The sequence below is a fragment of the Geotrypetes seraphini genome, chromosome 1 (assembly GCF_902459505.1).
Source record: "Geotrypetes seraphini chromosome 1, aGeoSer1.1, whole genome shotgun sequence".
Lineage (NCBI taxonomy): Eukaryota > Metazoa > Chordata > Amphibia > Gymnophiona > Dermophiidae > Geotrypetes > Geotrypetes seraphini.
Genome location: NC_047084.1, coordinates 155,924,805 through 155,947,484, shown reverse-complemented (window position 1 = coordinate 155,947,484; position 22,680 = coordinate 155,924,805). Strand labels below are relative to the sequence as shown.

The window sequence follows — 22,680 nt, the reverse complement described above, 5'->3', positions numbered from 1 at the left end:
CCTGGCCCTGGCGACCCCCCCCTAGTTGTTCGGGCCAGGAGGGAGCCTAAATCCTCCTGGCCACGGCGACCCCCTAACCCCACCCCGCACTACATTACGGGCAGGAGGGGTCCCAGGCCCTCCTGCCCTCGACGCAAACCCCCCCCCCCCCAACGACCCCCCCCCCCAAGAACCTCTGCCCGCCCCCCAGCCGACCCGACCCCCCTGGCCGACCCCCACGACACCCCCACCCCCCTTCCCCGTACCTTTCTGTAGTTGGCCGGACAGACGGGAGCCAAACCCGCCTGTCCGGCAGGCAGCCAACGACGGAATGAGGCCGGATTGGCCCATCCGTCCCAAAGCTCCGCCTACTGGTGGGGCCTAAGGCGCCTGGGCCAATCAGAATAGGCCCGGGAGCCTTAGGTCCCTCCTGGGGGCAGGGCCTGAGGCACATGGTCGGGTTTGGCCCATGTGCCTCAGGCCCCGCCCTCAGGAGGGACCTAAGGCTCCCGGGCCTATTCTGATTGGCCCAGGCGCCTTAGGCCCCACCAGTAGGCGGAGCTTTGGGACGGATGGGCCAATCCGGCCTCATTCCATCGTTGGCTGCCTGCCGGACAGGCGGGTTTGGCTCCCGTCTGTCCGGCCAACTACAGAAAGGTACGGGGAAGGGGGTTGGGGGTGTCGTGGGGGTCGGCCAGGGGGGTCGCGGGTCGGCTGGGGGGGCGGTCGGAGGTTCTTGGGGGGGGCGGTCGTTGGGGGGAGGGGGGTTTGCGTCGAGGGCAGGAGGGTTTGGGCTCCCTCCTGGCCCGAACAACTAGCGGGGGGGGGGGTCACCAGGGCCAGGAGGACTTGGGCTCCCTCCTGGCCCGATATTGTCGGGGAGTTGGGGAATCGACGGGGCAAGAGGGCTTGGGCTCCTTTTTGCCCCGATCGTGTCGGGGAGTCGGCGGTCCTTCGGGGTGGGGGTGCGGATGTGTGCGAGCGGTCCTGCGGGGGGTGAATCGGACATCGGGGGGGGGGGAACTATGTAAAAAAAATTTTGTAGGGAGGGATGAGGGAAGCTGCCTGTGTTTCCTGGCGCGGAGTCACGAGCGCGCGCTGCAGTCCTGTCACTTCCTCCTCTTCACTTCATGACGAGGTGCGGCACGCAGCCATGGAGGCAAATAGGTAGACGGAGGAACCACACGGAGTCACCCAGCGTACCACCCGATTCGGGTAAGCGCAGGTATCGGTGGGTGGCTTATTTGTGGGGGGGTGCCTTATTTTACATTTTTTTCTAAAAAGGGGGGGCTGCCTTATTTGATGGCCCTGCCTTATCATCGGGGAAACACGGTATCATAGAGGAAAACATCCTTGGTCTACAAAAACTCCGTTTTAGCAATTCAAGTTAGTCAGTCCATTTTCAAAACACTTCATAATATAATTCTCCTCACGGTGCTATTATAGTTGTAATGCACGTGAGAATCATTTCAAATTCAGAATCCTGGGTTATTATTTATTTATTTATTTATTCAATTTTCTATACTGTTCTCCCAGGGGAGCTCAGAATGGTTTACATGGATTTATTCAGGTACTCAAGCATTTTTTCCTGTCTGTCCCGGCGGACTCACAATCTACCTAATGTACCTGGGGCAATGGGGGGATTAAGTGACTTGCCCAGGGTCACAAGGAGCAGCGTGGGTTTGAACCCACAACCCCAGGGTGCTGAGGCTGTAGCTTTAACCACTGCGCCACACACTTGTCAGTCCTTCCAGGTGTTTTAAACTTCCCGGTTTTAGTATTTTAACGTCTGATGTCAGACGTCCTGCAGTTTAAATTTCTGGAGGCGTTCATCTTTGGTCAGCGCCATTTTCAACTTTGCCTTACCACACTTGCTGCCTTTTTGAGAGTGTACAGTGATAGCAGAGCTGGTTCCTGAAGAAGGGGTTTTTTCCCTCGAAACGGAGCCCCATTGGACGGGTTCAGTTTATGCTCCAGATTCCTAAGGAGAAGCTAAGTACCTTATTAACTACGTTCAGCTTGTGATTGTGCTGGCTTGGACGATTTTGGACGCTGCTGTACCCTTGGATGAGAGGCAGAGACAGCCTAACTAGCTTATTGTTTTGCTTATTTAATTATTTCACTTTTAGCACACCAGTTTGTGCACTAGTTAATTCACATCAAAGTTTCACTTGGGTCAGCCCGGGGATGTTTCACAGATAATACCAATGTTCCCTCTAATTTTTTATAGGCTATGTGCACCAAAAATTTCATCTGTGCGCATTTTAAAGAAAAACTAAATTTGTGTGCGCTATAAAAATGATTGCCAGAGGGCCCGGAGTTCAGTTATGGGCATTTATGGGCAGGTCTTTGAGTTTAGTCTGAATTAACAAAAACACAATGTAATTTTAGTTACACTTTATGTTAGTTACACTTTATATAACTTATAGTCTCATTTTAATAAACATAAATTATGTTTCATTGAAATGTTTCATTGAGCGCTACTTATAAATAAGGTATCATTGTACTTTATACTTAAAATTTAGAAAATAACAGCAACTTAGTTTTCAAAGTTTCTCCCTGCGATCTTTCATATTTATCCAATCCGAATAAATTCTGTCAAGATCTGTTGAGCCTCCATCTTGAAGGTGACTCTTAACACGCAACAGCATTTCCAAATGCTCTAAATGTAAACGATTCCTTTGTTTAGTCTTCAAATTGTTCATTAGACTAAAACCACGCTCACAATCTGAACTAGATGCTAAGAATGTGGCACCAATGTCCATCAATTTTGCTAAATCTGCAAATTGATCATTCTGAAATGCAAATTTCGTCATATCTGGAAAGCTGTTTATCAGATTGCTGTTGATTTTTTCTGCAACAAGGAATTTAAAGTCATTGTATTGCTGAATAATAACACTTTCCTCCGGAAGAAATTGTTTATACTTTAAACAAAGAAATCTGATATGTCCATATCCGAAGTCAAAGTCGCATTGTGATATTGCTGTACAGTCAAAAGCAAACCATTCCTCAACTTCATTTTCAGGAAATCTTTCACCCAGATGCAAACATAGGATGTTGATGAAGGTTAATATGGAAATAGTATCCATTGAAACTTTTTCTCCAGACCTCATCCTGTTGTCAAGAAGACTGTTGACTTTATCACTCCACTTAACCTTGTCGCCTAAGTATTGCATTCAAAGTTTGTTCAATTTACCCTGTGCAAGATAATAAGCTTCCAATGGTGTCAAACCACGTTTTTGAAATGCCATGGTTAAGGAAGCCAGTTCTGATAAGACATCATTCAAAACTTTCAAGTGTAATATGAAATTGTTCACTGTTCAGCTTCATATAGCAGTACTTTGCAATAGGATCATTATCTTTGTCTTCTTCAAAATATTTTAACAGGGGATAATAATTTCAAATTGCTTTAAGTGCAAAGTGTCTAGATAACCAGCACACTTCATTCAGAGGTCTGAAAGCAATTGATTCACTTTCAGATGCATCTGCTATTTCTTGAAATTTGCATCGTTTAGTAGAAGACCGACAGAACACCGTGTACACAGTTCTCATTACAGTTTCTACTACTTTCATCAATTTTACTTCTTTCCATGAATCAGAAAGTCCCAAATCTTCCCGATGTGCAACACAATGTTGCTGCACTAAATGTGGAATGTCTTTTCTCAGCTGTGCTGCAACACCATCTATTTTGCCCAACATAACAGAGGCACCATCAGAGGTGAACATAACCATTTTATTCAGGTCAAGTTCATGTTTCCTATAGAATTCCCTAATTGCTGTTACTATTGATGTAGCATCACATGCTTCCAAATGTAGCATCCCACCAAATGATGTCCTATACTCATTTGAATTGACTGGCCGATACTTAAAGTAGAGTATTAAGTACTTGTTGAAAGAAATGTCTGTGCTTTCATCAACAGTTAACGTATGATACGTTGCTAATTTAATGTCTGCCATACGATCATCTTGCACAATGCCATTGATAATTCCAAGAAATTCAAATGCATAGTTTTTGCTTCTCCAGCTATCAGGTATACTAACATACTTCGCCATATGCTCATTGATATCTTGAACAGAGAGCATTGAGATATTCATCTTAATGGCCAGCACAACACTGTCGACAAGAACCTTAATTTAATCAGGACTGGAACGTTTCCGTTCATTACTAATTTGCCTGTTTTCTTTTTTGGTTGAGCTTTCAAGCAACATGTTAACCAGTCCCCCTCTTAAATTCGGATTTTTACTTCTGAGTTTCCTAATACTGTCGGTATGAGATTTAATTGATAGATGGCGATTCAGAAAGTCCAGTTTCTAAACATCATCCAATATTTTTCCAGTAGAGAATTTTCCAGTTATTTTGGCATCTTGACAATAACAACACACAACTCCATCGTCTTCATCATAGGTAAATATTTCACAGAGTCAAACATGCATTGTATTTTGAGATTCCGGTGTCTCCATTTCAACAATTTCTTCAAGCCATTCAGACCTAAAAGCTGTTGCAGCTCTCTTGCATTTTACACTTTTCACCATTCGCGGTTTAGACATTTTAAGAGTTATATCTGGTTGCAATTTAATAAATGAATATAGTTATACAACCGCAATACCACGCTGCACACTACGATTCCACGAAATAAACAATATGGCGGAACTTCAGGAAGTCAAAGAATCGGAAGTGTTTCATATCCTATGGGCCATAGGCTATGGCCCTATGGGGCACGTGACGTGTCAAGTTCAACTGCCAAAAATAATGGAATCACGTGAATGACTTAAAATTTATATTATAGCGCTTCAATAAATGTGATAAATGGTAAATCGGAACAGCTGGTCTTCTGCAACATTTCATTTTAGCAGTGAAAATCATTTTAGGCAAAAATTTATTTTTTTGTGTGCGCTATTTTAATTTGTGTGGGTGGGTTCGGCAAGTTGTGTGCGTGCGCACAAGCGCACAGCTTAGAGGGAACAGTGGATAATATCCTTCTGGGTGTATGACTGTGACAGCTGGTGCATTAGGGGTTTATTCCTCACTGCAGGCTGTGAAACTGAGGGCTTCCCATTCACTTTAAATATCTATTAGGTGTGCTTTGTTGGGCTGTCTCTTCCCCTTACCCCCTTTCTTGGGTCAGGGGAGACTTGTTCTCTCGATTATTGAGGAGAAAGCAGTTGTGGGTAAGGATGAATTTGATTCACTTTGTAATATTTTCCAGTGTGTATTGGTGGGCCTTTAGACATTTGTCAAAAATAAATAAAACCCAAAACATAGCAGAAATAGAAAAGGTTCAAAGAAGAGTGACCAAAATGAGGCACAGCCTGATCCCGATTCCTGAATCTGAGAGCTGCTAGCGCTTCCCTGCTCTCTACAGCTTCAAACATCAAGCAGCCTGCACTAACATTAGTCTTGAGCTTTTGCAGAGGTATATACAGATCATTAAAAAAACCCAACAACAACAACGGTGTTTGAAGAAACCTCTGTAATTAAACCTTCTCCAGTTATAGAAATAAAACAGTTCTAGAACTGCGGAACAGAACCTGAAACTGTACAAGATGATGTTTCAAAAAGTGATGAGGAGCATTCCATCCCTTGTGTCATTGACGGATGAGATGTTCACCCAGACTAGCAGAGACGGTGGGACACAGAGGGGAAGGACAACTGTTCAGAGCCGTCAACCTAAACCAATTTCCTATACAAAACTCTTCTTGTCAATTTAGCCATTTCCACACTCTTGCTGGTATTTCAGCTCATTGAGCTTAGCCGGTTATTGGGCCTTGTTGCTCAGAAGCAACATGTATTTCCTAAAAGGCTCTTATGGGAGATCTGCATCTCCAAATGCCTGTTACTTGGCACTGTTGCTCTTGTTCAACATCAAGTTACTTAAAGCAGCCGTTTCACCATCTGCCAATTAAAGGATTAAACAGCCAAGAGATTATACCTTGATTTCTTAGGTGCAAGAGATAGCCAAAGGGGCTTATACACTGTAATTTTTCTTGACAGCTGTATATTATTGTTGTTATATTATTACTGCTTCCAGTCACAACATTAGTGTTATAAAATGCACAACTTTGTTCTCAAACTGTTAACTCTTGTCCTAATTCATCATCTAAGAAGAAGAAATCACTAATTTTTCCACGGCAGTCCTTCCCCTCTCTGACCTTCATCTGATAACCTTCACAATCCCGCCCCCTCCCCCCAACCCTGGCCAATTTCCTCCTGTACATTTAGGAATCTTCAGGTTATCAACCTCGGCGCTCTCTCCACTGCTGTTTCACTCCTCCTCTCTACCACTATGATAAACATGTCTGTAAACGAGGCTGTCTCCTCCTATAACACCAACTTCTCCTCTGTTCTAAATATCCTTGCTCCCCCTATCCCACTCTATGTAAGGTGCCCCAAACCCCGGCTAAACTCTAAAATCCACTACAGGTCTGCTTAACGGCTCTGGCTCAAATCCTGTACTCATGCTGATGTTATTCATTTCAAATTCCTCCTGACCTCTTTCCAATCCACTCTCTCACTTGCCAAACAAGATTACTACACCTGCCTGATTCTCCCAGCTTCAACCCTCGCTGCCTCTTTGCCACACTAAACCCCTTACTCAAGGTCCGCCCATCTCCAACTCCTCTGTCACTCTCCTCCCAGACTATGGCTGAGTACTTCTACAATAAGGGTCACAAAATCAACCTTGAGTTCTCAACTGAAACCCCCCCCCATCCACCCACCAGCCTGATCTACCAATCCCCCCTTGATCCCTTGCCACCTTATCTTTCTTTCCTGAAAAACTACATATTTTATCACCTTCTCCAAATTCGCCACCTATTTCTCTGATCCCGTCCCCACCCATCTACTTTTTTACAGAAAGGGTGGCAGATGCATGGAACAGTCTCCCAGAAGAGGTGGTGGAGACAGACTGTGTCTGAATTTAAAAGGGGCTGGGATAGACACGTGGGATCTCTCAGAGAAAGAAATAATGGTTGCTGCGGATGGGCAGACTAGATGGGCCATTTGACCTTTATCTGCCATCATGTTTCTATTGTCATCCCCTCTATATACTATACCCTCAACCTATAACTCTCCATCGCAACTGTGCCCCATGCCTTCAAACATGTCATTGTTACACCACTCCTCAAAAAAACTCTCGCTGGACCCTACCTGCCCTTCCAACTATCAAACTGTCTTCTTCCTCCCTTTCTTATCCAAGCTACTTGAACATGCTGTTCACTGTCATTGTCTTGACTTGAAAGAAAGTCAAACTATCCTTGACCCGCTTCAATAAGGCTTTCGCCTTCTTCATTCTACAGAAACTGCTCTTACGAAAGTCTCCAATGACTTGCTCCTGGCCAACTGCAAAGACCTCTACTCCATCCTCATCCTTCTTGATATATCTGTAGCTTTTGACATGGTAAATTACCACCTACTCATCAATATGCTGTCCTCGCTTGGATTTCCCATGGTTTTCTTCCTATCTTTCCCATCGCATCTTTAGCATATGATGGATCCTCCTCCACCGCCATCCCGCTGTTGGTTAATGCTGAAAATTCTACTTTAAAACCAAGAGTTATTGTTCAAGCATCTTTTGGAGGTTCCTGATGAAGGGGTTGTCTTGAAACCGAGCTCAGTAGAACCAGAAGCTGCAAATTCAAGTATGGCAACATTTTCCAGCGCAAGATAAGTTTTTCATTTTTGTACTCTTAGCAGATTGTGCAGTGTTGTAGCACTTTTGAGATTGGTCTCTACTCATTCCATTATTATTTACTTGTTTATATTATTATTTGAGTGGGTTTACACTCTACACTATCATTATACACCAAGGAAGATCCTGTGATGGTGTGCTGCATTGAGTCTTGTGCTCTTGCATGACATAAGTATTGAACGCTCAGCATTTATCTGATTTATGCAACTCTCACGGAGAACTTCTGAATTCACTAAATTATTATTTATAATGATACAATTGTGTGAGTGGATTCTGTATCTCCCTCAATGCTCACTTGAAGAACTAATATAGAATTTGGTTTTGAGGTGTTCTTCCTCTGGGTTTTCATTTTGATAAAATGTTGTAGACATTCCTAGTTTTCGTATGGTCAGCCTGCTCAGTCTGAGATCTTCTAAGAGTTGCTATACTGGTACAGACCGAAGGTTCATCATACCCAGTATTCTGTTTCCAACAGTAGCCAATTCAGGTCACAAGCACCTGGCAAGATTCCAAAAGAATAAAACAGATTTAATGCTGCTTATTCTAGAAATAAGCAGTGGATTTTCCCAGTCCATCTTCTAATCTAATCTAAACTAAACTAAATCTTAGACTTATATACCGAATCATCTCCTAAAGTTAAGAGCTCGATTCAGTTTACATAATTAGATTACAAAACAGGAAACTATTAACACTCAGAACTATTACCTAAAAAAATGTTGGAACAAGTCCATTTTCAAGGTTTTGTGAAAGATCTGAAGAGATAGACAAAATCTTATTTACGATGCAGGCACATTTAAATCAAATTCTCAATCTAAAGGGAAGCCAATTAAGTTTCCTCAACAGAGGTGACATGTGATCAAATTTCTTTTTTCCCAAGATCAGTCTGGCTGCAGTATTTTGAATCAACTATAGCCGTTTCTCATTTCCTTTACTTAATCCCACATAGACAGAGTTGCAATGATCCAACTGTGCCAGGATGATAGCTTGAACCAATACTGCGAAATGATATTGATGAAATAGATGGTGAACTTTTCTCAACATGTGAAGTCTAAAGAAACATTTTTTGACAAGATGAACCTGACATTGGAATGAGAGAGAAGAATCTAGAGCACCACCCAATACTTTGGAAGATGATTCAATATTGAAAGTATCACCGGTAAATTTGGTAAATTTCCAGTTTCCGGGCTAAACCACAGTAATTTTGTCTTTGCTGCATTGAGCTTCATTTGAACCTGAGATGACCAAGATTGTAATTTAGAAATGCAAGAATTTATATTGGATGTAAAGTTACTCAGATTGGAATTAACTTCTAACAAGATGAAAATATCGTTAGCATAAGTAAACATTGTTTCAATGGAACTTAATTTATAATTTTTTAATGTAGTCATATAGATGTTGAAAAGAATCGGGGACAATGGAGAACCTTGTGGGACATCACAAGCTGGCGTCCATCTTAATGTGACCTATGGACTTTTCTTTTAGAAAATTATCCAAACCTTTTTTTAAAATCCTGCTAAGCTAACTGCTTTTCACCACATTTTCTGCCAATGAATGCCAGAGCTTAATTACACATTGAGTGAAGAAATATTTTCTCCAGTTTGTTGTATATATGGGTCTTATCTGTTCAGCACAATAATATATAACCCTTTAAATAATAGCCAATACTATTCTAAAAATGGAAATGAAAAATTGGCTAACACACTTAAACTCCTGGATAAAAAGTCTGAAGTGGGAAAAATATAAAAAAGAAATCAAAAATACTTTAAATAAAGGACTTCAGTATGAGCCCTTGATGAACAAATGAAAACCTATGGCTCGGGCGTTGTCTCATAGGTGACCAGCACCAGACTGCAGTCTAAATGAGAACTGCCCCATACATCATCTAGTCCAGGGGTGCCCACACTTTTTGGGCTTGCGAGCTACTTTTAAAATGACCAAGTCAAAATGATCTACCAACAATAAAATTTAAAAAAAACAACAACCCACAAAGCACACTGAAAGGCAGAGAAAATGTTAATTATCATTCATATTCTAGGTTTTTTTCAAAGAGGTCAAGGCAGATGACTCTATGCAATGTCACCTCAATAACAACCATACAAAAATAGACAAATATAGCCCCTCCCTTTTTACTAAACCACATAGCAGTTTTTAGCGCAGGGAGTTGCGCTGAATGCCCCACGCTGCTTTCGACGCTCATAGGCTCCCTTCGCTAAAAACCGCTATTGCGGTTTAGTAAAAGGGAGCCATAGTGCAAAATATAGACAGCAGATATAAATTCTCAAAACAGACACATTTTGATCACTAAATTGAAAATAAAATCATTTTTCCTACTTTTGTTGTCTAGTGATTTCATGAGTCTTTGGTTGCACTTTCTTCTTCTCACTTCACTCTGGCTGCACTTCTTCTGACATCTTCTGACTTCAGCCCACTCCTGCATCCAATATTTCTTCCCTTCTTTCAGCCTCCTATATGCTTTCTCTCTTCCAGACCTCATTCTCTCCCCCAACTTTTTCTTTCTTTCTCCCTGCCTCCTGTTCTTTCTCTCTCTCTCCATGCCCACTTTTGTCTCCCTGCCTGCCCCCTTTGTTTCTTTCTCCCTGCCCTCCCCCAAGCCACTAGGTTTGCTGTTGCCACTGGGGAGCAGGCCTCAAAGCCACCGCCCCCCAAGCTCTCCATGCAGAAGCCTTGCACTGACCAGCATTCTGTTCCCCTTCAATTCTGATGTCGGAGAGGAAGTTCCGGGCTAGCCAGGCAGCGATTGGCTGGCCCAGAAATTCCTTTCCGATGTCAGAATTGATGTCGGGGAGAGGAATGCTGGTCAGTGTGAGTCTTCTGCAGGTTCAAATCTCCGGACGCCCAGGGCCGAGGAAAAGAAAAAAAGCCAGTCTTCCATGAGAGCCGTTCCAGTCTCCTTTTAGCACGACACTTAGAAGAAAGCATAGCCCCTCCCCCCCAATAGGAACCACCTCAACTTCCTATTTTCAGGCTCAAGACGTCACAGCAGCAGCAGCAGCTCCGGCATTTTTGGGTAGAGCACCTCCTGCTCCCGACCGCCTTTCTCCAGTCTGGCTTGTCGATTCCGCCAGGGGCAGCCGGCGCTCAGCTCTCTAGTGTCGTGACTTCCCTAGACCTCCCTCCCGCCTTCTCCCGAAGGAAGTGACATCATCCCCCAGTCTATCAAAGAGTGTCTACGGGAGAAAGCGAGAGAGGGAAGACGGGTTCTGGCAGTCGGGCAAGGAAGGGCGCAGCGAGAATGAGTGTGCGTGAAGTGATGCCCAGTGGGGAACCTTGGGGAGAGGAAGGCTGATCGGCTGGTCGATTGGGACGGCAACACGAGTCTATCACGGAACCCGGGATGGGTTCCGCGATCGACTCGCGTTGCCTTCCCGATCGACCGGTCGATCGCGATCGACGTGTTGGGCACCCCTGATCTAGTCCATTATGAAATTATCAAACATGTGAATCAAATCACACTCCCACGCTGGAACGTTTTGATTGTTGCACGCTGAAGAAATTTGGTTCGACAGACCCAAGCAGCTGATGTCGGTTTTTCACCTTTTGCAAGCTATCTCCGCTCCTGATGAAGAGGCGAAACGGAGCTCTGTCGAGTGGTGATATTAATTGTCTGATGTGACTTTATGTGATTTGGTATTCGGTATTCCAAGTGATGATATTCATGGATTGGTATAGTCACTGCATGTGTGCTTTTGATTTTAGTGTTTAGTTCCATTCTCAGGTTCTCTTCAAGTGAATGAATTTTTTTCTTGAAAGGAACAGTGCCGTGGATTGAAGGACTTCTTTGAATATATGGTGTTAGGACTTATTAACTTTTACAGGGTCAAGGATACGGATTTGCTTATTTATTGTTATTTATTCATTTCTCTAATTTTTTGGGCCTACATGAATTGAGGATTGAGTTATTTATTTATTTATTTATTCACCTATTATCTTATTCTTGGTCAGTGGGCCTTTATTAAGTCTTTTGTTTTGAACAATATGAATTGCTAGCTAACACTTGATCTTACTAGTCATTATTTTTCCATTGAATTGTTTTTCCCTATTTTCAATAACTTGAACTATCGATGAGCACTTGCACTTTGTATTTTGTACTTTGTATTATATGTTATATTGATTCAATTTTTTATTATTTTTTTCTTTTGCACATTAGTTTCAATCCATATCTTATTGTTATACATCACTTTGCACTTTATACTATTATATTAGAGTGTACCGTTTTATATTGTATTTATTATTGGGTTGGTTTCCAGGGAGTGTATGTATTTATTGTGCCTTTTTCACATTTTTTCCCCTGGTGTATAAGTCTGATTCAATTTGGTTTTTCTGGGAATGTGATTTGATTCACATGTTTGATAATTTCATAATGGACTAGATGATGTATGGGGCAGTTCTCATTTAGACTGCAGTCTGGTGCTGGTTACCTATGAGACAATGCCCGAGTCATAGGCTTTCGTTTGTTCATCAAGGGCTCATACTGACATCCTTTATTTAAAGTATTTTTGATTTCTTTCTTATATTTATCCCACTTAAGACTTTTTATCCAGAAGTTTAAGTGTGTTAGCCAATTTTTCATTTCCTCTTTTATCTGTTGTCATCTCCAATACTATGTTAAAACTGGCTTTCTAAAATTATTCCCCGGTATTTTCATAGTTGTGTTTTCTGGCTAGCTAAAATTACTTTTTAAATCTGTTCAAAACATTAACAAATTATAAAAGCTCTTTCTAAATCACCTTTTATTCATACGTGAATTTAAATTTATACTTAATCTTTATCACATAGGATCCAATGCACTAAGCTTTTTTCTTCTTCAGACACAGAAAGGGTGGAATTATGTGGAACAATAAATCACTCCCAAGAGGAGGTCATGCTTTCAGCGCAAAGCACAAAATGGAAGGAGGCAGCAGCTGTTCTGACCTCAGTTGGGTGGATTAGAGCAGTGGTTCCCAACCTTGTCCTGGAGGACCACCAGGCCAATCGGGTTTTCAGGCTAGCCCTAATGAATATGCATGAGAGACATTTGCATATAATGGAAGTGGCATGCATGCAAATCTGCTCCATGCATATTCGTTAGGGCTATCCTGAAAACCCGACTGGCCTGGTGGTCCTCCAGGACTGGGTTGGGAACCACTGGATTAGAGGCTGGCCTGGGATGGAAGGGACGAAGGGGACAGCACTGGAGGGAAAGTAACAGGTTGGTTTGAAGAACGGGGAGAGCACCGGAGCCACATCTAAGAAGGTGGGAAGAGTCTGAGTGCATGTGGGTGAGAGACAGAGTAGACAGGGATGAGAGAAAGTGTGCCCCCTCTGCTGGGGAGAGAAAGTTCACCACCTCCTCTGTCAAATTGACTGCTCTATCCCTTTCTCTCCCCTAAAATTATGCAGTCAAACTTTGCCCAAGGCCTTAGTGAATCAGATAGCTAATCTAATCTAATCTAATCTAAACCTTAAGTTTATATACCGCATCATCTAATGAATCATAGTACCATGAAATCAAACCTAATAAAAATAGCATCTACTTTTAATCATAATATTTAATCTGTGGCCCACACAATGTTTGTACGATATAAATAATTCTATGGCAAAAGAGCACGGAAGTCACATATAGTTTCCAAATGTCAGGCTGAATATCACTGGGTCATACTGTCCTTATGCAAGGACTAGTTAGAACAGGGGTAGGGAACTCCGGTCCTCGAGAGCCGTATTCCAGTCGGGTTTTCAGGATTTTCAATGCATATTCATTGGGGAAATCCTGAAAACCCGACTGGTATAGGGCTCTCGAGGACCGGAGTTCCCTACCCCTGAGTTAGAATATAAGAATACCTACCGTCCTCAAAAACTGCTCCAACTTGAAAAGATAATTCAGAATTATGTTCTGCCTCACACGGGTAAACTGCCTTGGCCTTCCGGTTACTAGCACTGAAAAAAGAACAGGAATTTACTGTATTAGCTAGCAGTCCCTCTGGAGTAAATAGATAATTAACAGATTAGACAATGCAAGAATAATTCAAACCAAATATCACTTTCCTTGTTCTCTTGATGGTTTCATTCTTTTATTCTCACAAAGTATTTATTGGAGTTCAATTCAAAAAAATGCAGTTTCCTGGATTCAGTTTCTCAAGATTGAAGACTTCAGGGGCACGGTAGTTTCACTGAGCTACCTAACTAGGCCGAATCATGACCAATTGCTTTGTTTTGCCCCCCCACCCCAAATGTGAAATTTATACCTATACTAAAGCCTTTTTCAACAAACTACAAAACTATGTATATAAGTACCGGGCCCAGATCAGTTTTCATTAGAGTTAGGGACTAGAGAATGACACGGGGGAAAATTATGTCCCTGTCATTGCCCCGTCCCTGGACCACCATCCTCTTCACCACCCCGTCCCCATCTTCAGCGTCTTCTCCTCTCCATCCTCCCACCCCCAGCACCCTTCATGCGGTCCAGCAGCTCCCACCTGCCAGCCAGCCTGCGAACCGGCATCCTCCCCCCCCCAGCACCAATGCACAGGACGTGCCAGTGCCAGTGCCCGAAGATCCTCCCTCACCTGGGCTGGGCTGGGCGGTGCGAGGGAGATCCTCCCTCTTCCCTGTGCTGGGCTAGTCTGGGCTTTGAGCATGCGCAAATGCTCAAAGCCCAGCCCAGCCCAGCCCAGCACAGGGAAGAGGGAGGATCTCCCTCGCACCGCCCAGCCCAGCCCAGCCCAGCCCAGCCCTGTGCATTGGTGCTGGTGCCGGTGCCCAATCGGGTAAGTGATGTCTTTGCGGTGCGGGAGGGATGTAGGATCGCGGGGGGGAGGGGGAGGATGCCGGTTCGCAGGCCAGAAGAGGGAGTAAGCGGGGGTGGCGGGAGGAGGTTATAGCAGCATGCGCGGTATACGCGTGTGCGTGCTATATAGATTTTTTTTTTTTTACCGCAATGCTTTGTTCCCGCGCGCTATACGCGTATGCGTGTTATACACGTATGCGCATTATGTGCGTGAAAATACGGTAATAATATACTGAGTTAAAAAACCAAAACAACCCTCTACAAAGCTCCCAAAACTTAACCAGTTTCAAGAAAAATTTGGAATATATCATCCTGAATAAGTTAGCAATAAGCCTACTCTGAAGCCAGTTACCTCACCAAAACAACATCGCCGTCATCATCTATTGGAATTATCGTCATGATATACGCAAATACCATTTTGCTTTAAATATAAACAGTTACCATGATTTTCAGTCATCTTTACAGGCTGATTTGGAGAGCTCTGCCTCAAATTTACTTAGGGTCTTGGATACCGTTGAAATGTACAACACTACATAAGAACTTAACCCCTCAGTACATTGAGAATTTGTCAGAGAAGAAAAGGGAATGTAGATGCTTTGAACATCGCTGGAATAACCAGCCTAGCCCCAATGTGAAACGTCTCTAGAAAAATGCCATCAGAGAATACAAGGCAATCGTAGTTGAACAAAAAAGAAATACTTTTCTTCTCTGATTGGAAGACATAACCCAGAACTTAAGAGTCTATTTTGTGTTGTGGACCAGTTGGGTTAGACAAGGTCTCTAATGGGATCACCTCCTTCACAATCTAACTTTCCTTCTGCAGGATTATTAGCAAATTTTTTTTCAAAATCAAGATTATGAGGTTGAGGTCCTAGGTGGGTACTTTCGCTGAGACAGGCTGTGCTTCTATTCGACCTCCTTTGTTGGACATTCCGGTAGACCGTATCCGTATTATTGGATTTGAAGATTTTTTTTGACATTTGTTAAACAAAATTTATGTAATCTCATTATGCTCTAGATGCTTGCCCTATGAACTTATTAAAAATGCCCCTCCCCTCTTTTTTAAGGAATGACTCTTTTCAGTGCTCTCAAGTTGTTTGATTAGAGGCTACTTCCTGAACTGTCTAAGAGATATTCTGCTCTCCCCATAGGCAGCAGAATACCTTTTTTTTTTTTTTGGGGGGGGGGGGCAAAAGTATTGTCCCAGACCCTTCCCAAGCTCTGCCCCACCCCCATCATAATAATAATAATACTAATTGTAATACCATTTTTCTATTCATTTTTCCTATATACACACAATATAATCTTATTAACAACACATATTGGTTAACCACAAAATTAAACTATATAAAGCACACTCTATGCTTCTCAACATTCATTCCTATCAGAACACCTGGCCTTGGTCACACATGCAAAACACAGATAACCCCTATGCAAATAGAGAACCACAAACTAAAAGTATTAATATACACAAACAAAACCCCAAGATGCCAGACTCTTCATGCAGTAAAATCATATTCCCTACTTTGTTGTCTGGTGATTTAATTTTTCTAATCATCTTTACCCAGTCTCTGGTTACACTTCCTTCTGTCTGTGCTCTTAACTGTGTTTCCAGGGCCTTCTTATCCATTTGCTGTTTTTCTCTCTTTACTTTCTGCCCTACATCCATCTCTTTATAATGTCACTGGGGTACTAATAGTTAAATACTAGTGCAAGTCAGAAAAATATTAGAGTTCAAACAAAAGAACTGTCTTCTCATTCAAATTGGTAACCAAACTTCAGGATTGCAACCGTCACATTTGAAAGTCATTCAGAGGTATAGAGTTCTTCAAGGAGAAAGTTGCGCCCTCTAGTGATGAACCAAAGTATACTTTTCAGTCGTTGCAACTTTATTAGTGCTGGTTACGCTCCAAGTTTGATTACAAAAATAAATAAATAAATAAATAACACTACATCCATCTCTGGCATCCCTTTCCATCTGTCCTACCCTTTCCTCTCCAACAATTATCACTCTTTCTTCCTTTCTTCATATATGCTATCTGTCTCTCTCTCTCTATCTCCCATTCCACACACCTATGTCCAACAATTCTCCTTTTCTCTTCCTTTCCCCACAGCAGCATCTCTTTCCCTCCTTTCCCAACCCCCCAGTCCGTGCAGCATCTGTCCTTCCTAACCCCTTCCAACCTGTGCCACATCTGTCCTTCCCTGCTTTCCCAACCCCCCAGCCCCAGTAGGATCCTATGGCACACACTCTCTCTCCAGCTCCCGACTCCCCTACCTACCTCCTCTCTGGCCACTATAATTTTAAAACTTTGGACAGCTGTCAGCAGCATCGAGGTGAGCCTGCTGCCTTTGGCCTGCCCCGGAAGTCTTCAGTCTGCAGCAGCTTTCTGTTCCCATGTAGGCAGGATGACGCAGAATAAAGGGTTCTGGGGCAGGCCGATGGCAGTAGGCTCACCTCATTGCCGCTGACGGATGCCTGAAGATTTAAAATTACGGTGGCCAAGTAGGTGGAAGAGTCAGAAGAGCCTTAACTGCCTCTTTTAACCTCTGACCACCAAATTTGGAGAGTCCATGGCTCCTGTGCCCCACCCCCCCTTCCGACGTCTTATGGCTCATTATAAAGGGTCCTTCCTCAGATGTCAGTGCTTTAACTAGTTATAAACATATAGCCAACATCCCCATATGTGTTAAAAAAAAATCTGGAGGGGGTTGTAGCAAAACAATTAGGAGAATACTTGGAAATGCATAAGATAGTGACGGACACACAGTCAGGGTTTAGGAGAAACTTCATCTCAATTCTGGCTGATGGAAGATGCATTCTAGTGTGAGGACACCAGGTTTTGATTTTATAGTTTGATCTACCGTTCTCAGTCGCAAAATCTTATTACACCTATTGTAGGGAAAATAATACATGGGTTTGAAGGGTTTCTTGAAGTCTAGGTCTAAGACATATAAGCCCCGGCAGACTATGTGTGGGATGCCTTAAGGCTCCTCACTTTCACCAATCTTATTCATGTTTTATGTCGGGTTGTCAAGATATCCCTAATGAATATGCATGCCTACATAGGCAAATCTTGCTCATGTGCATTCATTAGGGATATCTTGAAAACTCAACTGGCTGAGGGTCCCCCAGGACAGATTTAAGAACCACTGGTTGTTTGACTCTTCTGAAATACTTCTTTATACTGTACATTTGCTGACAGTATACAGTAATATTGCTTATTCCTTTCTCTTCTTCATTGTCTGATGTCTCTCCAACAATTCCATCTTTTTTTTTTTTTTTTTTCCTGAGGATTGTTTCAGTTATTCAACAATCTGAAGTTTATTGGATTAGCAGCCACAGTTCACAAAAAATATTTTTCAACTGACACCCATTTCAGAATGCAACAAGCTGCTACTTATCAGGACATCTGAGAACAATCTAAAGCCCCGCTAAAGAAATGTTACAATTACAGTTACATACATACACAAACTCAAAAAAGTGATCAGTGGAACAACACAAAATTAAAAATTAGCATATTTACAAGAGAAGAAGCATTTAATTTAGTAAAACTGTGGACAAGACACTTTTCCATGCTACATAATGCCATGACTACAGACGTTTAAAGACTGAGCTCTGTTTGAAGCATCTGCATGGTTTAAGTATCAAAGTTCATTAGTTTCAGTGCATCAAGTTCACAAAATTCTATATCTATTAAATATGAACAAAAAACTGGTGCTTGGACAAATACACACAAGAATGTCTGCAGAAAAAAAAGTGTTCCCTGGACATTATTTGTCACCAATTCTACTGTATTAGTCTGAAGCATCATTCATTCTTCTTTTCTTTTTGCTTGAGGAGTTTGTTGATCTCCCTTTTGCCCATGCCAATGTACTTTGAAATAATCCCCTGATTATTCAGGCCAGGAAGCAACAGCAAGAAACTCACAATAAAATAAGTGAGGAGAAGGTTATGAACCTGTTGTCCTATCCAAGCAATCACAGCAAGAGAACTTATCATAGTCATGAAATACACTTTAGGTTTTTCTTCCTTCAGAGAAAAGAGGCGCTTCCACCAACCAACAATGCGACGACGACTTTTTACAAGGTTGCTGCAAATTTCATGAAATCTCTGCTGCTGCTCTGTGGTCCACTTATTTGAGCCAAAAATTCTAGGCGCAAGAGCGGGTACCAGATAATCAGCCAGACACAGAAACACAACAAAACAAGAAACACCTGACAAAACTGATGGATCCAAGTAATACACCATTAGAAATACTAAAGAAATTGTGCCTATGACAGCAGCTGGAAACCAGGGCTTCTCCCAACGAAGAACTCTGTCAGCTACTAAAATCACTTCACCCCATCCTTGCAACTGCTCCTCAAGATTAGCAGTCTCTCCAGCCAGAAAATTCGTGCTTTTATTGTCTACGTCCGCCATCACAACCCCCGTACAGCATTTCAAAACCTCACGGGCTCGAAGACTAAGCGTCTGACTACTCCTTTATTAAACCACACACCCTTTTTTAAAGATGGAAAGTTGGGTTAAACATATCATTTAAAAATTAATGCAGAGAAGACCACATTTTTTTTTCATCTAACCCTTCAACTTTTGACAGATTATTGATTCAAGGTAAAGAATTAACTCTAATCATCTCTGAGGGTTTTAGGAGTTGTATTAGATTCTTATTTGACCATGCCAATATAAATCAAGAGTGTCCTTAAGAAGGTGTGTACTAGACTGCACTAGCTTCAGTGTATTGAGCAATATTTTTCTCAAAAACATCTTAGTTTGTTTTTTTCCTGGCAGTTACCTTACTGTAATCTACTCTACCTCGGTTTAACAGGTAACTCATTGAAACAATTGCAATTGACTCAGAATGTTGCTCCCAAAATGATATGATAACACTACTCCATTGTTGAGGAGATTGCATTGGCTCCCTGTGGAAACTTGCTGCTATTTTAAAATGTGCACATTTGTTTTTATAATTTTTCAGGGTCAAGCACCGAGATACTTGATATGGCAAATCAAGATAGCTCAGGCTATATACTCTACTAGTCTTTTAGCCCGTTACATTATCGGGTGTTAGAATATATGTCTGTCTGTCTTTCTTTCTTTCTGTCTCTCTCCCTGCCCCTGTGCCTTTCTTCCTTTCTTTCTGTCTCCCTCCCGCTGTCAATCTTTCTTTCTCACTTCCTCCCTCTGTCTGTCTGTCTTTCTTTCTATCTCTCTCTCCCTGCCCCCTATGCAGCAGCATTTCTCTCCCCCACTTCCCTGTGCAGCAGCCACAGCAGCATTCCCTTCCCCTCCATTTCCCTGTGCAGCAGCATTTCCCCCCAACCCACTTCCCTGTGCAGCAGCAGCAGCATTTCCCTCCCCCTCCATTTCCCTATGCAGCAGCATTTCCCTCCCCCACCCAATTCCCTGTGCAGCAGCAACAGCATTCCCTCCCCCTCCATTTTCCTGTGCAGCAGCGTTTCCCTCCCCCCCCCCACTTCCCTGTGCAACAGCAGCAGCGGTATTTCCCTCCCCCTCCATGTCCCTCTGCATCAGCAGTAGCATTTTCCCCTACCCCCTTCCCTTCCCGCGGTCTGGCCGGCTCCGTTAGTCTCTTGCCGGAGTTTATTTTTAAGTTTAAAGGTACTGCGGCAGCTCCTCTCACGATCGTCACCACTGTGGCTTTTAACTTAAAAATAAACTTCGGCCGGTCATGAAGTGTAAGGGAGCCGGTAAGACCGCACATCACCTTGGGGTCTGCGAGAGAGGGACCATTGTATGCGCACATGCGCACTCCTGCCGGCCACGGTCCTACGGATCAGGGATCACGCAGGTAAGAGTGCGCATGCGCGCTTAGCATTTTATTATAGTAGATAGCAATGGCTCCCAACCCTGTCCTGGAGGGCCACCATCCAGTCCAGTTTTGGGGATAACACTCATGAATATGCAAGAGGGAGATATAATGGAGGTGTTAGGTATGAAAATCTGCCCCATGCATATTCATTAGGGCTATCCTGAAAACCTGACTGGCTGGTGGTCCTCCAGGACAGGATTGGGAACCAATGATCTACGCGTTCTAAAGATTCTTTAACTTTTTTATATCCTTCAGTGAGATTATTAAAACAGAAAAATATAATACAACATTAGCATTCCAAAAAGCTCAATGCTGGAATGCTCTTCCTTCATTCGTTAAATATGAACAGTGTTATCTCAGGTTTAGGAAACTTTTGGAAACTTTCTTGTTTAGTACATTTTTAAATTAGTTTTAATGTGGATTTACTATAATTTCAGTAGAACTGGATAGTACTTTTTTTTATCAAAATATAACCCGCAAAAGAAGAATAAATAGGAAATGAAAGTGGAAACCAAACTTCTTATATCAATTTATAGCCACTGGAAAGTCACATATGTCTCATGACACTCAATAAAAGTGACTGTCCAGTAATACGTAATGAATAATTAAAGGATTTACATAAGTCAATCTATGAATCCCTGAATAGATACAAAAATACTTAAATAAAAAAATAAGTAAATAAATGAATAAATAAGTAGGGAGATTGACTTATGTAAATCCTTTAATTATTCATTACGTATTACTGGACAATCACTTTTATTGAGTATCATGAGACATATGTGACTTTCCAGTGGCTATAAATTGATATAAGTTGGTACATTTTTATGTCATCAACGCAAAGCCTAATAGAGGTGCAGCGGGATACAATTATTATATTGTATCCATATTAAAAATTTGTTTCTGGAGAATATTAGGGTTCTCATAGACTACGTTGTGCAAGAGTTTCCAGAAAAGAGGTAAGAGGGTGCAAGTGTGGGATATGTTGTTTTGAGAAAATTGCAAGAAACGGGCTCAAGTGATCGCCACTCAGGACGTGGCAGGGCCTGATAGGTTCACATTGAAGAAATAATGGCAGCTGAAGAACCACGTAGGGAAGTGATTTCATTTAGATAATAATAATAATAATAACTTTATTCTTCTATACCGCCACAATCTTGCGACTTCTAGGCGGTTTACAATCAATAGAGCTGGACATTCAGCGAGTTACAATTTGCAGATAGTCAGAGGAAATACAGAGTGTAGAAACATTAAGGAAGCAAAAATTATAGATATACAATTTGCTGAGTGAGAGTATAAGGTATACTGATTGGAAGAAATTTCCAAGTGAGCCTGTTAGTAGAAGGCCGTGCAATTCAAAGTACAGCGAAAATTATAACAATTTATATATATCACAGAACCAAGAGTTCTATGTGCAATTGTGAAAGTACAGCGAAAATTACGATATGATAATAATAACAATTTGTATACATTACAGAACCAAGAGATCTATGCGGACTTAAGTGGGGAGAGAGGGAAAGGGTCGGCATGAGTGTAGGCTTATTGTGAGTTTATTCAGGACGACATATCCAAACTTTTATTGAAATTGGTCATTTTGACAGAATTATGAAGAAAACAAGCACTGTATTGTTTTGGTTTGAGTTTTAAACCCACTGCATAAGTAAACAGCTTTGATTATACCACAGAAAAATAGTGTACCAAATTCCAGACTCCAAAGGTAGGGTATTATAGGCATATAAAAAAACTGGTTCTTCTCCGCCGACAACTCCGATCGGCAGAAAACAAATGGCGTAAAACACGCCTTAACAGCTATCTCATTCTGTTCAAAGAAAAAGCCACTCTTTATAAAAAAAACATTCAACAAACTAAAAAAGAATACTACTCTAAGCTTATCTCTTCCACCCGTAACTCCTCTACTCTCTTCAGCCTTGCTCAATCACTCTCAAAATATTCCAAAAAAACCCAAAACTTACCTATCTCAACTTTACCATCTGCAGACGATTTATCTCTTTTCTTTGATACAAAAATCAAAGACATCAGATCACACCTCGGACCTTCACTACCCATCTTTTCTGTTCAAACTCTCAATGATTCAACTCAACTACCTTTCAGCTCTTGTTCTAACTTCAAAATGCCTTCACTAGCACATCTACTTCTCATCTTACAATCTTTAAACTCCCCCAATAATCTCTTAGAAAGCATTCCCCCTTTACTTCTTAAAAAATTTTATTCTTTCTTCGGCCCATATATCTGGGAAATGATTTCCAAGTCTCTTTCCAACAGCCTAGTACCTACTGCTTGGAAAACAGCTCTCGTCTTTCCAAAACTCAAACAATATAACTCAGATTCTTCTTTACCCAAAAACTATCGCCCTATTGCCAACCTACCTTTAATCTCC

At 42.0% G+C, this 22,680-nt stretch overlaps 2 protein-coding genes across 5 annotated transcripts in view; both read right to left on the bottom strand.

Moving 5' to 3' along the window:
• The window catches only part of ARHGAP10 (Rho GTPase activating protein 10), a 520,437-nt gene that overhangs the window by 4,136 nt on the left and 493,621 nt on the right, over positions 1–22,680 (bottom strand). For all 4 annotated transcript variants that reach the window (XR_004539086.1, XM_033940409.1, XM_033940432.1 and 1 more), the window contains one exon: positions 13,510–13,601. Coding sequence is in view for 3 of the 4 variants with exons in the window: in XM_033940409.1 (XP_033796300.1) it covers positions 13,510–13,601 (92 nt within the window). In the remaining variant the exon portion in view is untranslated. The remainder of the gene's footprint in view (positions 1–13,509; positions 13,602–22,680) is intronic.
• Positions 17,749–18,889, bottom strand: LOC117358785 (ADP-ribosylation factor-like protein 6-interacting protein 1). Its single transcript, XM_033940445.1, has one exon. It carries the CDS (start codon positions 18,872–18,874, stop codon positions 18,263–18,265), a length of 612 nt encoding a protein of 203 aa, XP_033796336.1. The 5' UTR covers positions 18,875–18,889; the 3' UTR covers positions 17,749–18,262.

What these genes read in the sequence shown, in the direction of transcription:
- LOC117358785 (XM_033940445.1), bottom strand. Translation starts at nt 18,874, where the DNA reads ATGGCGGACGTAGACAATAAAAGCACGAATTTTCTGGCTGGAGAGACT.